The sequence below is a fragment of the Theobroma cacao genome, chromosome 9, assembly GCF_053813885.1.
Source record: "Theobroma cacao isolate CCN51 chromosome 9, ASM5381388v1, whole genome shotgun sequence".
Lineage (NCBI taxonomy): Eukaryota > Viridiplantae > Streptophyta > Magnoliopsida > Malvales > Malvaceae > Theobroma > Theobroma cacao.
In genome coordinates this window covers 7,432,969-7,454,152 of record NC_142647.1, presented here as the reverse complement: position 1 = coordinate 7,454,152, position 21,184 = coordinate 7,432,969, and the positions used below count along the sequence as shown (strand labels likewise).

Genomic DNA, 21,184 nt, shown 5'->3' with positions numbered 1-21,184 from the left:
ATGATGCATATTAAATACGTTGAAAATAACTAACTCATTAACAATTAAAAGAGACAATGTAACTATGTCAGTACATATTTTGTTTTTATAAGTCAAAGTTTCAGTATTAAGTATGTCGCAGAAATAAATATTTACTTGTTAGATAGATTATATTGTCTCCGTACAAAAGATATCAGCCAATATTTACAACTTGTGCACATCCATTGTTATAAACTTAAAAAAAAAAGAAAGTCAATGCCCTCTAACTATATTTACACAAAAACTGAACATTAGATAGCATCATATGCATCATTGCGTAACAACAAAAAATATCATGCAGGCTCGGGCATGATTGAAAACAAAATCCTAGAGTTTTTTTTGTGACTTAGGTGGCGTTCAACAGTCTTGAGCGGTTGTCTTCTTTGATTGTTGTGTAGCCTTGGGCAATGCCCTGTTGTAATTATGAACACACAATAAGTTAACCATGACAATAGGTTTTTATATATGCAAATTGAATTTATATGGCATCAACATGTAATGGTTTAATTCATCTGCAAGAATAAAAAGAGATTAAATAAACCTATTAAATATTGCAATAAGACAATTAATTTAATAATAAAGACCAAAATCAAAACAATTCTTAACAAAATTTTCTATTCTTGATAACAAAGGGTGAGTAAGTAGATATTCTATAAGCATGTACAACCTATTAAGTGCAAACTTCATCCCATCAAATAAATGAAATGATTTAACTCTAATCCAACAAATTGTTTTTTATATCTATTACATAAAAGTTGTTATGTGCAACATCTGCAATTTTCTATGATGTAGTGCAGTCATGATGGCTATGCAAAAATGACAACATTATGTTAAAGTGTCGATATGACACAGAATAATATTTATGCATGTCTTTCCAATCATTCGTAGTTTACATTATTAAAGATTTGACGCAACAATTCATTCCAAGTATGTGTAGGAAGAGAGACTTTCTTTTGTTTAGATGTAATCGAATTTATTTGAAAATGGATTTAGAAAAAAATCCTTTTTATCTCTCATATTAGACATGCATTATAGAATTTTTGTCACAATCAGCATTATAGTGCAATTGATAATGAAAAGATAAAAAGCACAAAAGCATAATATGAAATATTGAAAACATTATCTACAAATTATAGGGAAGAGTAGTATGGGCAGATTGCTATATTCTGTACAATCATGCTGCTGGCTATTCATTTGATTGGGTAAAGAATTTCGCATTAAATAATTTCCAAACAAATCTAGCATTTAAGCATAGCTTTTTATACGATAAATAATGGCCCAGTTAAGCTACTTAAGTGCCAATTCTTAAGTTAAAAAAAACAAAATTCTTCTTTTGAAGAGCAATTTGGAAAAGCCAAATCCTTAAAAAAGGTTTTCTAAAAAAGATGGCATAAATGTATTTAAATGAAAGAATATCAATCATGATGAATAACAAAAATATGGACTATTAATTAATAAGTTCTATATATATTATATTATCTTGTGCACTCACCACCTTCCAAAATGAAGTCATTATTCAAAAAAGAGATTATGAATTAATCCTAAAAGTCAATGTTTCAATCCTTTTATTTTGTTTTAGTTTTTTGTTGCTGTCGAGTTATGGGGAAATTCCTTGCAACATCCTATAGTTGCATGCGATTTTTGGTATTTGTAAATGGATCAAGACAATTCTTTTGGTTATTCATCATTTCTTTCGCTGTCCAATCACATGGTTGAAAGTATCGTTTCTTTTTAATAGTAGTCTTAAGTAGATTTTGTCAAATTAATTTGTTAAGTAACTTGCTAAATAACAGGCTAATCAATTTGAGTTGACAATGTTCTTGTTCCCATTGAGTTAAATTCATATCAGCTTGCTATAAAAATTATAAGCTTCCTTTTTGTATATAAAATTCTTTAAAGTTTGCCTTTTATGGATGTTCTAAAATTATTTCCATTGATAAGGTTGGAACTATTCAAACAGATAAAATGGTTATGCATATAGCTAGACAATTAAGATCTAAGTTAAAAATGGAAAACCAAAAATGCTACCTAATTCGGTTAAGGCAAGCAGTATTTTTCTTTTAAAAATAAAAAGCGAGAAGTTTTATCAGATTTGTCAACAGTTGTAGTCTTCAGATATGTTATTCTTATAATAGTTTGATGTAAGTAGTTTGAAGTACATACTAATAGTATTGCTAACAATTACAGTAACTTTATGTGAGGAATTGTTCACACAAAAAATGAAGCTATGTATGAAACATACCTGGTTTTGTATTTTTTGCTTGGTTATTCTTCCCCCTTGGTCAGGACAGGCTGTTTCTCAAATGTAGGCACTAAAAAAACCTCTATACTAATTTCTGTTTTGATTGGTGTTGGCAAAAGTTGCTTCTCTGGTTCTTCAATTGTGGCTTTGGATGCTAATGATCCTAAGGTCAAAGGTGGAAATGTAGATGATTTTGAGGTAGGTGCAACAATTGCGGTGTGCCATTCTTGGTCTTTCAAGTCAGTAGAATCAAATATCTTTTAATTGGCAAATCTAGTTTTGATCCCCCTATTTGTTAAACCAATAGTGAAAAATTTCTGCGGATCGATCAGGGCTTTAAAGGGTCCAGGTAGTGTCATTCGGTCGACGGATTGAAGTGTTGCTAACTTTATGATCGATGCACCAACCAATTTTTCTACAAGCCGACCAAATGCAACCAAACTCATTTGTGCAGTATTGTCTTCGATGATAAGTTGTATGCAGTATCTGAAATAAGTTGTGCATAATTGATAATTTCCATGAGTGTTGATAATAAGAATAATGAGTTGTAAACAAATTAGGTTATGTATAGAGTTATCTTATAAAAAACAAACAAAAATCTCAACAACATATGATATATTGTATATTTTGTGAGGAAAAAATCTTTACATGACTATATGTAAGAAATTATAATAGCAAGATTTAAAGGATATTGTTGTCGATGTGCATAATTGAAAATTTTAAGCAATTTGAATTATATGATAGGTTCTGTATAGGGATATGATACAATGTGTAAACCGATACTCTATAATATGAAATATTGATGACAATTTGCTAGCAATAAATTTATATATGAATATATGCAATTAATAATAATAATAAGATATAAGAGATGGAATAAAGTTCTTTGATTTACTTACGTTGGCAAAGGTGTTTTCTCCTCATGCTTTATGCACCAATATTTACCTGCACAAAATCGAAGAGCCATCCCACATTCGTTGCACGAATTGTAAAACCAGCCATTTGAAATCAATGTCAACAATTGTACCTTTGACTCTAAACTTGGTTCCTTGGAATGTTGATGAATTGTTAGTATTTATGCTCTATTCTAGTCTTGGTTAAAATGATGTAAAGAATCATCTTTTTACCTAGACTTTTGTTGGATCAACATTGTTGATGTCTGCAAGGGTTGAATCTTTGATTTCATCTGCTTTTGTTGACAATTGTTGAGGGGACATGTGCATGTTGATGATTTGCACACTAATGGCTCTTTTTCATACCTGCATATTAATGTATTATTACATAATATTGAATAGATAATTTAATGATGATCATCTTAGGTATAAACATAACCTTTGTTTGTGTAGCATGGTTTCGGAAATATTAAGGTCCACATAAAACTTTGTAGCTGAGCAGGAAGTAAGGTATGTTGTGTTTGAAATTAAAAGAAAAAAGTAAGGGAAATGTTAATTATCATATATTATTTTAGGTGTTCATATGCATGGAAAACTAACTCATGTATTTTTTGACAATTGTTGCAGCAACAATTACAATCGGGCTAATGAAATTGTCAAGTAACTCATTTTCGTCAATGGCTTCAGCTTTATCACCATAAAAAACAACTTTTAACGTATTCCCGTTGCAATTTAAAAGAACAATTTATCAAATAATCTATAAGTAAAAATATAAAGAATCGTTAGTTTTTTCATACCTCAAATCTTCTATATAAAGGTCGCATTTCTTCACATCACTTGTCCTATTTTGTAAACGGATTTTCTCAATGGTGGTATTGATTTGAAAGCCTCGATAAAATTTGTCAAGAAACAATAAGCAAAAGAAGAAAATTAAACATGATCATTGAAAATCTAATTCAAAAAAAAAATTAAAGTAAAACTTGTTGAAAACAATTTGATCTGTCAAAATTGTATCATTACGAATTCGTGAATTAAGTTGGTCAATAGATGCAAAAGAAAAAAAACTTGCAGGGTATGCATCTAGGTCATCTTGAATTGTTTGGATTGACAGTGTTCTTGGTATAGATGCCCATAATATTCGATGGAATAAGATTGAAAGAAGTCTTTCGTCATTAATTTGTAATTTCTTGATTGAATAAAGAAACCCTTCTTTAAGTAGAGGTCGAAACTATGGTGCATCAGAACTCCTGATCGTGAAATGCATTGCACCTCTCTGGTCATAATTTGTGTAATCATAGAGAAAATCAATGATAAGCCAATAATGGACAATGAATTTAATATCAACTTATTTAATATATATTGGTTTATTCAAAAAGTATAAGAAAAGTTTGTATACTTGGGCATCAGTAGCTAAGAAATCGACACTGAGCAAAGTGTGAGGTCGAGAAGGATCAATCGATTCTCAGATACGAACGATCCTTACTTTTACAGATATACCTTGTTGGAATGGTCGTAAATTGTGTAGATATTCATCCAACATTTTTAACCTGAAAGAAGAATTAATTAGCAATGTAGAAAAATGGTAAAAAAAATTCTTTTAAATTTTAAAATTAGAAAATTGTTAAAGGAAAAAAATTTGCCACTTATGGAGAAATTGTAAACTAAAAATAAGTTATAATGACATTCACATAAAATACAATCAATAATGTTGTAGTGGAATAGGCAGGTTTTCGTCAATGCTACTTTCTAGTAAGTTAATATGTGCTTTATAGTTCCTGTTGGTCCTACTCAGTTTAATTACTTTTCTCTATCTGACGATAATTTGGTAATGTCTATGATGAGAGTTGACTACCAAGTTTACATAAATGATGTTGTTGTTCCTTTGACACTTGTATCAGTTGGCTCTTCAATCAATGGTAGATTGGTATATATAGCAACTTAGTATTTAAATATATTAATTTGTGAGCTTGTTTTTCTTACTTGTTTATAGTTTTAACAGTTAGCACTTGAACTCTACTGCAACAAATTTCTTCTGGCGGTAGAACTGTTAGAAGAATACTTGAATTTGAAAGAACCTATGCGGTCAGACCCAAAGGTAAACACTAAGTGACCATAATTTGGCTACATGGATTCATTGATAATAGTTCAAGATAAATCAAAGTTTGAATTGGTTTTAGGCTTCAAATTCTAATTTTTTTTATATAAATTTAAGATGATTTTCTCAATAATCTCAATTATTTTTTTCAAGGAAAAAAACCAAATTTAAATGCAGATTAATCATTCCCCTTAAATTGTCACATTAGTAAAAGAAGAAATATCATCTTATTTATGCTGAGTTATCATCTTTGATTCATACTCTCTCTTAACAATTCAACAAATCTTTTAAGAAAAATACTCATAGCTTGTGTTAGATAAAAGCAAAATATGGCATGAAATTTATAGTAGCTTGGAAAGACAATAATGCGAAGACTTAAGGAAGAAAACAGATTAATAAATTGAAATGACAAAGCAAAAAATAAAATACTGTAACTAAAAATTGATGTAATCAGAAAACATTACACTTTTTAGGAACAGCTTGTAGCAGCAAAAAATTTGATATTGACAAACACACTGCAAGCCCAAACCCAAAAGAGAAAAAAAGAACATTAATTTTAAGTCAATATGAGAATTGAATCAAAACTCATAAGATGATTCTTATGTTGTTTAACATCGATTATGATTACATACATATAAAATAAAAAATAAAATAAATTGAATAATCAGATCGTAACAGGAATTTTAAATATAAAACTCAAACTAAAATAAATAAAAGGAAAAACACACAATGACAAAAGAAAACATGAAGAACAGTTTAAAATTAAAGCACAGGTCTTAAAAATAACTAAAAACTCAAAACTTGTTTAAATCTAAGAATTAATAAAAACTCAATTGAAAAAAATAAAAGCAGGAAGGTGCAAAAAACACAAAGAAAATCAAAATAAGCAGTTAATAATCAATAATTTCTACAGAGTAATGACAAAAGCGAAAATGAAAAATGATAAAATTATTAATCACTGAAGTGAATAATAAAAATCGAGATAGAATAAAAAACAAAATAGAGATATGGCAGGAATGCAACACGGCAAGCATTTTAGACCACACACGTCGACAAGGCATAGAAAATCCAAAGGCCAAAATGAAATCCCAAAAAGCAAACACAACACTAAATCTCAAAAACCAAAACTCTTTGATCGAAATTTAAAACAAAATATTAAAAATTCATTATCTCCTGTTATTCCCCAAGCTGATCCAAGAGTAAATCTGAAGTATAGCGTAGACCCGAGGGGGAGCCGACAATGAGGGAAGTTGAAAAGATAAAAACGATCAACTAGATCTAAGTCGATGAGTCAAAAAATAGGGGATAGGAATGAACAAAAAAATACCAAGACGGTCACATAACTTACTAATGTGGACAATTCGGGTTTTGTTTTAGAACCCATGGTAGAGATTTCAAACCCCTTCCTTCAAGTTTAACACGTTCAAAGCTCCCTTCCTACAAAACATAGCTCTTCTGACTATGGAGAAAAGAGATATGAATTTGACTGATGAGAAAACATGTGTTGACTGATTCTTTTGAAAAGTTGGACTTACTAATAGGCTTACAGATTGATGGGGAAGCATGAGTTGACTGCTATTTTTCTAAACTTAAACTTACTAATGAGTTTAGAGACCGAAAAGGTGAACATTATCTGAGTTGACACGCGGGTAAATGAAGAAGTCATGGGGCATCCTTTTACTTATGATTTAGATAGTGAACAAAAGTAGATAAGGACATTCCCCTAGCCAAGATAAATGTCTTCCTGGACATTCAAACCACGTTTAGCTAGGTCAGGGTAGACTGGGTCATTTCTTTTTCACCTTGCGTGTTCAACGCGACAAAATTACAAAGTCAATGTAAGAACCAGTCGGAGAGAGGTCTTTGTTTTCATTTGATTAATTATATTAGTCAAACTTGCAAAACATTTAATGAAAAAGTTCGGTGCATCACCCATATGTTATTTTGATTTTATTTTCAAATTCGGTCACTTCGATCATTTTTTTAAAAATTTTGATCAATGAGATTTTTTATTATGACACACTAACCACTTACTCAACTCAACATACACGTAAGATTTGTTTAAATATATTGCATTATGTATGTTAAAATTCTATTTAATTAATAATTTTGTTAAATAAATAAATAATTTAAATAAATTCATTTCCATGACCCCTGACCATTATATTTTCTCAGCCTTAATTTATTTTTTTTAATTTTTTTAATAGGAGAGACAAGAGATATGTTCCTTTCATTCCTTGAGGTCAACACGGAAGATAGTTGTTTCCTAGAAAGTTCCATTTACAAATTATATCTAATATAATAATAAGCCATCTATCTTTGCACTGTGATTTCCGAAAATGGAGAAAGAGAATACTGATGCAAAGAAAATGGAGAGGAAGCTCTACGAAGCCGCTGTAGAAGGCAGTGTGATTTCCTTGCTTAGTTTGCTTCAAGAGGATGCACTGCTTCTTGACCGATTTATCACTGGTCGTTACCCTGAAACACCTTTGCACGTAGCTTCCATGCTTGGACACCTAGAATTCGTTGACGAAATTCTTTGTCGTAAGCCTGAGCTTTCCAAAGAAGTTGATTCCCGAAAGTCATCACCGCTTCACTTAGCAGCAGCAAAAGGGTACCTGGATATTGCAAAAAGATTACTTCATGTCAACCCTGATATGTGCCATGTTTGTGACTTTGATGGGAGGAACCCTCTGCATATTGCAGCCATCAAGGGTCATATCAATGTGTTGAGAGAGTTGATTCGTGCCAGACCCTGGGCAGCTCGGTCGCTGATGGACGAAGGGGAGACCATTTTACATGCGTGCGTGAGGTACAATCAGTTGGAAGCAATGAAGTTATTGATGGAAATTGCCGATCATGAGTTTGTGAATTGTAAGAATTATGATGGCAACACCATCTTGCATCTAGCAATAGCTGACAAGCAAACAGAGGTACGTTCTATAACAACTCCCTTTGTAGTTCATTCCCCCTTTCAAACAAAGCAATCTATTGATTCTAGCTAGACTAGAGTTTGTAAAATTTATATCATTCGCTATCTTGATTTACGTAGTTAACGACCTAATCTTAAATCTTAATTCAAACTCCATAATAAGGAAACAAGTTAATGACCTAAACCCTAAACCCAACCCATGGAACACCCAGTTAACTCAAATCCAGGTGGATCTTTTTTTTCTGTTTGTGCTAGCTGAGTTTGGTAAGAGGCGTCTCTCTGGTCATTGGCTTTGGGCCTGTTTTCTTCCTTAAATTTCCAAAGCTATATCTTGTGGAATTGATGCACACACATAACAATTTCTTCCTCATATTTATATACTGAATTGAAGGATCAAATATGTATATGCGCAGACCATACACTACTTGATTTCTAGCACTACAATAGAAGTGAACTGTGAGAATGCAGATGGCTTCACTCCACTTGATCTTTTATCTCAAAATGAAAGAAATCTGAAAGAGAAGGAGATTATTGAATCCCTTCGACGAATTGGAGCTGTGCATGTAAAAGATAAGCCTTTGTCAGATCGTCAACTTAAAGCCGTAAGGATCAAGATCTTATCCTCATCATCTATATCTAATCAAACAAATGCATCGAAACCTAAGAAAAGTAAAGTTCGCAAGAGGTTTAAGATTAACAGCAATGCTGATTGGCTGGAAAGAAAACGCGGTACCTTAATGCTGGTGGCTTCCCTGTTAGCTACCTTGGCTTTCCAAGTGGGCGTCAATCCTCCTAGTGGCGTTTGGCAAGACACTTCCCCAAGTGATTCTTCATCAATGGCCAAATCCCCAAGTGATTCTTCATCAATGGCCACTTCCCCAAGTGATTCTTCATCAATGGCATCAAACAAATCAGATCACACGGCAGGGTTTTCCATAATGGCGGATACTTATCCAGGAAGATATACCTTATTCCTCATTGCTAACACAACTGGTTTCATGGCATCTCTTAGCATCATCCTGTTGCTCATAAGTGGATTAACATTGAGGCATAGGTTCTTCATGTGGATTTTAATGAACGTTATGTGGGTTGCCATCACTGCAATGGCAGTCACATATACGATGTCTGTCTTAGCTGTCACACCCAATCTGGCCGATCACCCGGGCTCTGCACTAATCAAATTTCGACATGCAGTGAGCGTTTGGATTCTCATGATGCTGGCGCTTCTTCTTGCACAAACAATTCGACTAATAATCACATTGATAAAGTATCTTCTACAATTAGTAGTCAAACTGATAAACCTCATCTCCACACTGTAACGGAGCTTAATGTGTGCCAATCTTGTGTTTTAGAATATTGCAATTCTACGTACTAAGGAAAATTCTTAAGTCCTTTTATGCTTTCATATGAAGGGTGACAAAATAATTTTTCTTGAGGAAATTATGAGAAATGGTCTTCATAGAAAGGTGACTTCAAAAATAATCGTCTCTATAATTTTAATTGTTTTTAGTCAGTTTTTGGTATGACTTGACAATAATACCCTTTAAACAATTTCAGACAAATTAAAATGGTTTCAGCTTTCTTTCTCACGCCATCCAGATAAAAATTTAAAATTAAATCTCGATTTCTCTCTCTACTCAAAAATGTCTATTTTGCCATCCAATTCGCAGATATGATATCAAACTCTTTCTTATTTTATTTTATTTTTTTGGATGGTGGATCTTGGGGTTCTTAAGGGCGATGAACAGCAATTTTGCTCTTTGCAGGCAACGATTTTGCTCAGGGAGAAAGAACAGCTAAAGCATGTTTGATGGGTTTTATGGTGGTTCACGGTTTTGTTGTGTCTGGGATTGCGATGATTGTTAAGCATGTTTGCTAGGAATTTTGATTTTTTTTTATGAGATTTTGAGTTAAAATTGCTCATGAAATATTTTATAAATAGGGTATATTTTGTTTTTGTATAAGGGGAGTGAGCAAGACCTCCCGATAGGGATATATTTTCTCTTGTTTTGGAGGGTTATGGAGTTTTATAACCTATATTTCATGAAATGCACAATTTCATGGCTTAGCAAAAAAAAATATGTGTTTTAGTTTCCTAAGTTTGTTGGTTTATTCATAGAACTCTAAAATTGAGTTTATTGATTTTTAGGTATTATGTGACTTAATCACCGTGTGACTAGTTTTTAGTCATTACGTGATTGGTTTTAGGCATTACGTGACTAGTTTTTATACATTGCATGACTGATTTTTAAGCAATGCCTAAGTCACACAATGCCTTACAAACTAGTCACGCAATGCCTAACTAACAAGTCATGCAATGTCTATCAACTAGTCATGCAATGCCTTATCAGAAACTAGTCACACAATGCCTTATCAAAAACTAGTCACGCAATGCCCAAAGTTAGTCACGCAATACCCAAAGTTAGTCACGCAATGCCTTATTAGAAACTAGTCACGTAATACCTTACAAAAAACTAATCACGCAATATCTTATAAAAAACTAGTCACAATGCCTATTAACTAGTCATGCAATGTCTTATCAGAAATTAGTCACGCAATGCCTTATTAAAAATCAGTCACGTAATATCCAAAGTCAGTCACGCAATGCTTAAAAACTAGTCACATAATTTTCAAAAATCACCAAAACTACTAAATTCCATTTAACAAGATCAACAACTTCAAACAATACACAATATTCCATTTAACAACATAATTAACAAATATGAATGCTCAAAATATTCGAAAGTTTTTCTTCATATATCAAAAATCACTCTAAAATGTTTAAAAATACTCAAAATGCTCACAGATTTTTTTTGTGTATCAAAAACTACTCCAAAATGCTCAAAATGCTTAAACATTTTTCTTTCTGATAAGGAATATTCCAAAGATGAATAGTCTTGTGAGGAAAGTTTAAAAAATATGAATCAGTTTGAGGCACAAACTTAAACATACTTGACCTGTTAATAGGTTTCGGGTTGAGGCACGGAGCCTAGCGAATGAGTCCGTTTCATTAAAGACAATTTTATCCAATTTTTTTTTCTTATGGCTAAAAATAGATAAAATTATAAGAAAAACTATTCTTAAAAACGCCTTATACCTCAGGCCCATTTATGAAAAGCACTCATTTTTCTTTTGTCAATAATGCATTTTCTTTGGCAACTTATTGATTAATAGCTTGGACAGAAAGAAACAAATCATATATCCTTTCCATATCAAAACTTTTTTGTTTTTTAATTTGCATAAAACTTGTTTAATCAGAAGGACAAAAAGGGTGTTTTAAATAGGAACCCAAGAGAGTGATTGCGATTATCAAGCAATTACAGTCCGGTATTATTTGGATCCAAGAGGGGCAGATTATCTTGCTAAAGAAAAAATAATTAAAAATTTTATGAAACTTTCTCATTCAAGCATCCGCCCAATTGAAAATTAACTCATAGTGACAACGGACAGGCAATGCTTGCAGCATGGCGATCGGGGAAACTATTGTGAACACAAACTTCATTTCTGATTCCATCTGTTGCCAATTAACCCTAGTTTTTGATCCTGTTATGCTCCCATCATGCTTCGAGGGAGTGTGCTAGCAAGGGGTGAAAAAGGAGTTCAGCTCAAGATTGGCAATGGTTTAGCAGAAATGTTTAGAATAGTCAATTCTTAAAGGAGGTTAACTCAAGATTTTAGTGATCTGGGGAGGATGCTGTGCTTTTGCCTAGCGGTGACATTCAAACCTTAAAAGATACTAATCACACTCGTTATAGAGACCTGGTAAGCGTAAATCACACTCTTTCCCCCTCTTTCTATGTTGGTTGAAGCTCGGAGTATGCATGATGGTTTCGTCAACCCAATGTTTAGACTTCAAAATTGGCAAAATTTGGCAGTAGGGCTTGAGTATGTATTATCTTATGCCAACATTTCTAAACTTGTACAACCAAAATCATTACAGGCATTTACAGAAACATGGCTGACAGCTCTGCTAAACATGTGAAAATGTTATGGCCAGATTTTCCATGAACAGCATTACCGATATACCATAAAATGTGACAAACCATGGAAGCCGCTGCCGTGTTACTTCAAGCACGACGACAAAAAGAGTCCATGACAAAAAAAGGTGAGCAGAACATAAAGGATGACCAACAGAAGCAGTAGTATCAATGTCGCTCTGCAAGACAACAGCAATTCCTACTTGAATTTAGTGGAACCGAAACGGAATTAATCCGCCCCTATACGTACTGTTAAGACTGGAATGTATTCGGCTTACTTACGTGAATTTACAATCTCTCCACCACAAAGCATTTTTGTAACGACGAGCTTGCCTTTTGAAACGAAGTGTATTCCCCTGCATTGCACTCGTCTTTTCAACGAGCAACGCCAAGCGGTCGCCTCTCTCCAAAACTTTCTCAATGTTGTCAATCATTACGCTCCGTACCTATATGTATAATTATGAAGATTAAGGAATCTTGACACTGAAACTTCAAGGATCAACAAAATTTGAAAGAAACAATCATGAATGAACACAATTTACAATTGGAAATTGTACCTGGCTCATTTCCCCTTTCAAACGGTTTAATCTGTCGGCATTCGGATCATTTGAGAAATGGTCCATCTGCTGACTCAGGACCCTCGAGAATTCATCATTCATTGCATAAGCTGAGGCTGAATGAATGGCACGACCATAGGTCTTAACAAATTTTTTATGGATATCTTCAAGGAAAGCAAAAGGGATTCTCCCTACATAAAATCATCAACGAGATTAATTTGTTACATTCACCTTTTAAAATTTATCATACATTTAGTTGAGACAATATTTACTAACATTATAGATAATCTCCTCTAAACCTATTAGGAATTGAAGATGAATCGTAATTTGAATGCCAATAAGAGATTAAGCAGTGAAATTTCTATGTATATTTAGAAAGTACTTACTTCCGGAGGCATCATCGGCCATGCAAAGAACGGTGAGGCAATCGGTTCTCTTGACATGAAAAATATACCGATCATGCGAAAACGAAGAATTGCTATCGTTCTTTCCTTCTTTCATCTTCTCCAATATCTGCCTCACGATCGTGCTCGCATTCGTCTGCGTCGCACTAAACTCCGCCAACACCACCTGCCCCCTCGCCACCATCCCATAAAATATCCCAATTTCTCTGCGACAGTCTGTTTCCCCTGTTTACGCCGAACGCCGATCGTTCTTTTTCCTTTTATCACAATTGAAGATGGGGGATCTGGGATTGGAGCTGGGAGGCTGGCTTATTTTGGCAGAGATTGGGGAAATTTAAGGGAAAAACATAACAAAAAAGGAACCAAGGAGGAGGTGAAAGTGGAAGAGAAGCAGTCCAGGTGGAGGTCGGATTTCGAAGACAGAGTGGAGAAAGGAGGACGCTGAATTTTGAATTTGTTAATAGTTTTCGTCCGAGTTTGGCGGGAAAAAGACACGTGGACCAATCAAATGAGTTTGGTGGCGGGGACGTCAGACGTGAATGCGAGGGAGTAAAGGTCAATGAAGAAAAGAAAAGGGAACAGTCTGGCGTTGGTACAACACCAACTGTAACACTGCTTCTAATCATTAATGGACTCCAAGTAATCACTCCGTTTTCTTTTAAAAACAGTTACTTTTATGAACCAAAAATTATTGGATAACTTTTTTTATTTCTTTTTAATTGATTTTTATTTTGGTAAGATAATATTACTGTCATGCAATGATGCAGAATCAGATGGACAGAGGAAAAAAAATCAAGAAGGTGAATTATGAGGAAGAAAATCTCACCGTCCAATAATAGATAAGTGGGCCCAAGCAGCAACAGCAAAAACAATCAAAGAAACAGGCAACAGGAGCCACAGTGGCTATCTTTTGTATGCATGACAGCTGGGTTTCATAACCTCCGTTTTCTAACTTTTTCCCTTTTGGCTTGTTAATTTGACATCATCAAGAAATTGGATATGATAATAAATAATTTTAAGAACGAGTATTCAAAAATACTTTTTAAGATTATTATATTAAATATTATTTTCTTCCTTGCATTGAAACTCAAGAAATTAACAATTACATACCACATTTAAATTAAATATAAAAATATGATTATAAATCATATTTTAATTAATCTTAAAATATGCTTTTAAAACATTTATTAACACAAAATCCATAAATAAATAGGAGGACCCAAGTTTTCATGCTTTTGATAGAATCCATGTTTGTCATGCATGCCAATCAATGTATTTTGTAAACTAACATTGTAAAATACATTGATCTTGATTTAGTATATTGTAATAACGAAAGGTTTTTTCTTTTTATTTATGAATTTACATATTTTCGTATGTTTATTATTTACAATATAACGTCATTAGAGTATATATATTTTGCATAAAAATTATAATGTGATATAGTTATAAAATCTCCGCTACATCAAATCATCTTAAACATTTTCTAGTTGATATTTTATCAAGTCCGACCATTGATATAAATCAAGACTAACATATGTTATGTTTTTTACTTATGAAATAAACAATCAATTTCATAAATTGAAATATTATGATATTTAAAACTATTATATGAATGTTTGTTACAAAAATAAGTTAATTAAAAATGACTTACCATAAGAATTTCATTTAGTATATCATTTAAGTGTTTATGAAAACATTTTCATATGTTAATCATGTAAATAATTCTTAAACTTGATATCATCTGGTTATCTTATGTGAGAATTGTTATATTTTGAAATTCCTTTAAGTAATCTTACCTAATTATGTGCAATGGGATATACGTTGGGTATAATATAAGTTACATGATGATAAATGGATGATAAATAAATGATACATCACCTGCACCCGAACATTTGGCTTATTAGTTGGTGCATTATTTTTTTGTTTAAAAAGTAAAGTTTAAATTTTCCCTCCCTAATTATTAAAAAAATAAAAAAATGATACATCACCCTAAGGGAGATATCCTATTGAGAATTGAGAGATGAGATTATAGCAGCCAAGTAGTCAGGGTAGAACCTTGTGGATAGCTTCTCAAAATTTTTAAAATCTTATATATATTATATATATTTTCTTTTAATGGTTTTTTTTTAAATTTTTAATCTTTATTTTTCTTTTGCTTTTAACCTCTGATAAAAATTGATTAGCTCTGTCTCTGTAAGCGATCTCTAATCCTTGGTTATTGGCAACTCTTAATGTGAAATCCTAGGGAACAATTTTGGTGGTGTATCCGTAGGAATGGGTGGTTTCTCTTTTTCATCCTCCTCTTGTGGTTTTCGACTTTTACTGAGAGATGAGAAACCTAATTAGTCCTCCTCTATCTAGCACTAGGTTAACAGTAAAACCAAATTCCTTACCACTGTTTGTGTTATTTTAGGTGAAGTCTATGTAGACCACCATTAAAGCTAGACACTTGGACAATTTTAGATTTGCTACAACCTACGTTTCGTACGGAGAAGATTTCGGCATCCTTATTGCATTGCCACTTAATTTTGATATAAAAAATGTTAAGGTATAAAATTTTCTATCAAGGAGTTAGGATATACTTGCATTAAAGAACAATTGTTGAACTTGTTTTAAAATAAATAAATAAATAAATAAATAAAATTTCAGTGGATATGTATACTAATTTGCATTATATATCCAACCAGCTCTAAGACGCAAGAGTAATTCAACCCAAGGGGATCTAAGATGATTGAGGGTAGATCCAAAATGAACTTACTTAAATCTCTTGAAATATGATTTAGCTTATGTTAAGTCCCTCTGAGAAAGTAAAATTAAAGAAACCGTATTGATGTAACTAATACACCTACTATCTAACTAGGATTGAGGTTTAACTTAGTTGAAATGAGTTGAAAGATAAAAATAAAAAATTTGTATGTACAATTGGAAAGGGAGAAAATAATACATTTTTTTTCAAAATCGAATAATTAAATTTAATTTCACACATTATTTAAAATAAAAAGAATAAGAAGAAAATCTTTTTAAAAAAAATTCTAATTTTTCATAAAAAACGATAAATCGCTTTATAAAATTAAAGAAGAAGAAATTAAAATGTTCAGTGGCATTTACCACATTAGACACGTTGGCCCATCCTTCAACTATTGGGCCCTCGATTATTAACTTTTTCCAGTTTTCATTAAATTTTGGGCCGGGAAGCTCAGCTCCTAAAACTGATATCTTGGCCCCAAAGGCATTTTTTTAGAATGTTTTATTGATGTAATAGAAAATGTGGTTGTAGTAAATTAATAATATTTTTAGTTAAAATTTGCTAAGTGTTTGGATATTAATATGCCTAGGATTATCCAAAATCTTAACGTAACAAAGCTTGTGGTATTAGTGGATTCTGGAAAGGCTACTGCAGTCTTAGATTTCGCCACGTGTTCAACCTTAAAATCAAAGGTCAATAAACTATCACAACATTTTAATGCTTATCATTTTAAGCCAACTTATCATTCAAGGAATATTTGCGTTTCAAACGAACTCTTAACTTAAAATTTTAGATTTTGAATGTTAAAATGAAAGCTAAGATTTACGGAATATATAAAAATAATTTTTTATTATATAATTTAAAATCATAAAAATTAAAAAAATTAAGGATTGAATTTATAAAAAAAATTGCATAAAAAAGAACAATGGCTCTTGTATATCAGATCTCTCTTTTAAATAAAAAAAATTGAGCTTATAATTCTTACACATCCACGTGCCATCCATGTGCATTTGCTGATTCTATGACAAAATAATTTCAAGTTTTTGTTCTTATGACTCTATATATCTCAAATAAACAAAAGACACGAAAATGTACCAAAAAATGATAAATGAAAGAATACTGTATCGAGCTCTGCAAATATAATATATGCAGATCCTCATCACAAACCAGAGCCACCTGATAATAACCCAGATAAATCCAAGAAGAAAAAAGTTTGCATTCAGGGCCGTTCATTTCGCAGTGCAAATCTCAGCCGTTGGATTTTTACTTCCAACAAATTCTAATAACGTACAGTACAGACATTGCACACGACAAAATCCAGGTAATAAGCCTGCATGTCATATTGCATTTTGAAGATTTTCCAGGGTTACAGTGGAATATTGGAAACTAGGTGCTGCATGGATATTGGGGTGTTTCTCATAGATTTTGTTCCTTTTAGTAATTAGTTTCATCTCTTTCTCGAGATGCTAAGTTTCGTTTACGCAACAAGATTGAAGTTAAAAGCTCATCACATTCTCTGCTTCAGAACAATGAAACCTAGACATCAACTTGTATCAGTTACTTGTGGCTGGATTCGCACAGAGACAGAAGGCATTAACTTTGAATACAGTTAAAAATATGCACTTTAGAGTAATTACTGGTAGGATAATTTTTTCAACTCGTTTGCTCATTATATATATATATATATATATCTATTAAATGCTTTTCCCTCTAGATCGACACCAATAAGAGTGAACTAAAAGATTTTGTTTACATAAAAACAAGTACTGTTGAGCATGAGACATTGAGTCATGTTCCTGGATCAGCTAATATATTAAATTCCATGATAAGATCAGGCAATCATATGTACATAAATGAATGTGAAATCATTGACGTACCACATCAATTATTGCCCATTGGAAAGAAAAGGAAAAGCACTATTGAGTGAGTTATACAATAGGAAATTAACATTTCTTATCCCATTAAATCATCTCATGATCCTTATAACTTGAACCAACATCTTAAAGTTTCTTACAGAGGAAGGCATGAACATGTGATGTATCGCCGATGATCAGCATTTCGAACAAATTCCTGCTAATTGCTAAGTTAAATTCATTTGTTTATTAATTAGCAATGTTGGTATATAGAGTTTGATACTATCATACATTATGTACGTCCTCTATGACAAACCCCAAACCTTCATCTAGGCATTCCTAACGATTAACACATTCTAATGCTAGCTGGAGTGGCAGCAATAGCATAAGTGTCAACTTGTCACCACAAAACCTAAAAATGTGGTCAAGGAGAAAAGTATTATTCATGAGCGAGAGAGAGAGTCAATCAATAACCTTATTCAAGTCAATCATTTGAAATATTGAATTAAAACAATTTTACATAAAAGAATTTCACCGTTGAAATTAATTGACATTTTACTCCAATCAAATCAATAAATTTTAGCAAGCTCCCATGAAATCGAATGTTAATCAAACTTATATGTAAATCACAAATCACCTCGTACTCGAGGAGTTGAAATTCATTTCACCGTAAAAATAGGAGAGTTGTGAAAAACCGTTTAATTCTGTTTTCAGCATGCAAAGAAATATGAGTTTGAAAACCCAAAGATGTCACTTTCGAGTAGGGAATGAAAATAAAACTTGTGGTCCCACTACCAATTAATAACATCTGGGAGCATCGCTTTCACCGGATTCCCATATGCCATGGCGATCTTAACAATGTTGGCCGACATAGGAGATATCAGGCGATCGCAACCGTGTAAATCATTGGTGACCTAGCCACGCATACATATATCACAGGTCGTGACTCTCGCCACGCCTAACCGCCCATCAACGAGTCAAAAGTTCTCTAACTAGAGCTCACTTGTGCACGAGGATCACACTTAACCAAAGTGACAGCCAACCTACTATCGAATTTCTTGGTTTAGTAAAACTGTTTAAAAATCCAAATTAAGTTTTCAAAGAATCTTTTCAAATCATTTTCAAAATACTGACCGCCGTATCAAGATAAAACTCTCTTTTCACAAAACTATATACAATAAACTTTTGTATGCGATTCTCATTTCAAAATGACATAGTGAATATGTAATTAAATCTCATGAATGCACACCACACAAATATAAGGCACATTTTTCTTTGATGTAAATCATCTTGAAAGGCTTGTTTCCCGGGTTAAGACACTTTACATATAAATATACATATATATATATATATATATATATTCAAAACACGTTTAAAAACTATAGCAATCGCAAATTTTCTTAAAATTCTATCAACGTATTCTGTCCATAATTTTTTCATGTATAATAACTCATATATAAATACATATACATAATTATAAAAATTTTAAAATTGACACCCCGTACTCACTTTGAAATAACGAGATACCATATCGTTATTTCTACTCGTCAATAACTCGTTATTTCATCTGACACTCTAACACAACTCACTTCCTTTACTTTTGTATTTTTTTTTCTTCCTTGTTTTTCTCTTATTTTCTTTTGTTTTTATTTTTATTTTTTTCTCTCTATTTTTTTTTATTTTCCTTCCTTCTCTCTCCTTTACAGCCGATCGAGCCTTTTCTCTGCCTTAAATTGACGACAACTACTCCAAGCTCTATCCTCTCTAACTGGCGGCGAATACCCAAGCTCCATCCTCTCCGCTGGTGACTTAAAGCCTCCCCTTTTTTCCTTCTCAAATTGGCAGCCAACAGCCCCTATTTTCCTTTACAAACCGGCAGCAACACAACCTCTCTTTCTCACTTTTCAACAACCATATTTCTACTCTCTCACCAGCTATTTCTCTCCCTTTTTCTTTGCCTCATGCTCAGCTGAAGCAAGGAAACAAAAGACAAATAAATTTTTCTTTTTATGTGCTGCAAATTTGGGGGGAAAGCCGACGCTTTCCTTACATCTTTTCTTTCCGTTCTCTATGTCCCTTTGTCGGCACCAATAAACAAGCTCGCTTTCTCTCCCGTTTTGTCTCTATAAAAAAAATAGTGGCAAGAAATAGATAAAAAAAAACAAATAAAATTATACATGATGTGGCTCCATTTTGATGCTTGTCATGTCCCCTTTTTTTTATGGTTTTTATTTCCCCTCTTCCTTTATTGGCCGGCCCCTACTATCTTTAACTTAAACAAAATTTATCTCCTTTACTTTCCCCACATGGGCGGCTGCCCAATTCATCACCTTTTATTACACATTTTTTTTTCTCCTTGCTTGTCTTTTCTTCTCTCATCCTTATCCTTATCTCATTTTATTTCTCACTTAACTTGACTTGTCTTTTCTTCATTCCCATCCGCTACCTCTCAATTCTTTTTATTTTTTTATTTTTTTATTAATTATTTATTTTATTTCTTTCAAATATTAAAATTTACATATAAATCTTCAATTTTATTTTATTTACTACACAACCCTCTAATTTTTATATTTTAAAATTTGATCCTTTCGACACGTTTAAAAATTTTAATTTTCTTCTATCTTTTCTCCTTTACATGTATACAATTAAAATATCAAAATTACATTTTAACGCGATATCATCATAATATTTAAATATTTATTTATCCACACTAGCTCAATTTAATAAAACATGCAGGTCTTACTTACGTCATTTATATCCAAAATTTATTCGTTTTTCTTCTCTCTTATTTAAATTGATCATATAATCTTTTTTCAGACTGATTCTTTTAATTAATAAAATTTTAATATTTTAATATTATTTTATTTATAAAAATAATATTTTACTTTAAAATATTTTTTTCATCCGTAATCGTTCTTTGATATTTAAATTTACATCAAGTGACCCTTCATCATATCGATAGGATCTTGTTAACTGTTAAACGAGGTCACGAGATGTTATAACAAGGACATCAAAAGTTAAATTAATGAATATCACAAGCTCATTGATAACTTGAAAGTAAGTTGTGTAGTTACATTCAACGCCCAAAATTGAGTGTTTTGGAGAGTAGATTGGAGATTCCTAAAGAGACGGTTTTTTATATTATTTCAATGTTGTGAATCTTCAATTTTGGGGGGGAAATTAAGTTTCACCACCAGTAATGCATTGGCTTTCAGTTTCACTTTTCTCATTTATAGCTTGGAGAGGGAAAAGAAATATTAGTATATCCTTCCCAATTCAAATTAATTTGTTTAATTAAAATAACAGAAAAGAGTTCTCTAAATAGATGTGAATCCAAAAGAAATTAAGACAACAAATTCTTTTGTTTTTCTTTTTTCGAGGTAAAGTAACTTCAGTCATTAAAGAAGAGGATCACAATAACCAGTTATAGTGAACAAAAGTAGATCAGGACATTCCCCTAGCCAAGG

The 21,184-nt window shown here is 32.2% G+C and overlaps 2 protein-coding genes across 2 annotated transcripts; one reads left to right on the top strand and one right to left on the bottom strand.

Annotated features, from left to right (window-relative positions):
* Window positions 1-7,581: 7,581 nt before the first annotated feature.
* On the top strand, window positions 7,582-9,837 carry LOC18507160 (uncharacterized). Its single transcript, XM_007099539.3, has 2 exons — window positions 7,582-8,181; window positions 8,594-9,837. The coding sequence occupies exons 1-2, from the start codon at window positions 7,588-7,590 to the stop codon at window positions 9,497-9,499; spliced, it is 1,500 nt and encodes a 499-aa protein (XP_007099601.3). The 5' UTR covers window positions 7,582-7,587; the 3' UTR covers window positions 9,500-9,837.
* Window positions 9,838-12,038: 2,201 nt separating this feature from the next.
* LOC148760666 (vesicle-associated membrane protein 711-like) lies at window positions 12,039-13,547 on the bottom strand. Its single transcript, XM_088809988.1, has 4 exons — window positions 13,101-13,547; window positions 12,715-12,905; window positions 12,440-12,603; window positions 12,039-12,336 (listed from the first exon to the last, which is right to left on the bottom strand). Exons 1-4 carry the CDS (start codon window positions 13,300-13,302, stop codon window positions 12,243-12,245), a joined length of 651 nt encoding a protein of 216 aa, XP_088666114.1. The 5' UTR covers window positions 13,303-13,547; the 3' UTR covers window positions 12,039-12,242.
* Between the last annotated feature and the right edge of the window lie 7,637 nt (window positions 13,548-21,184).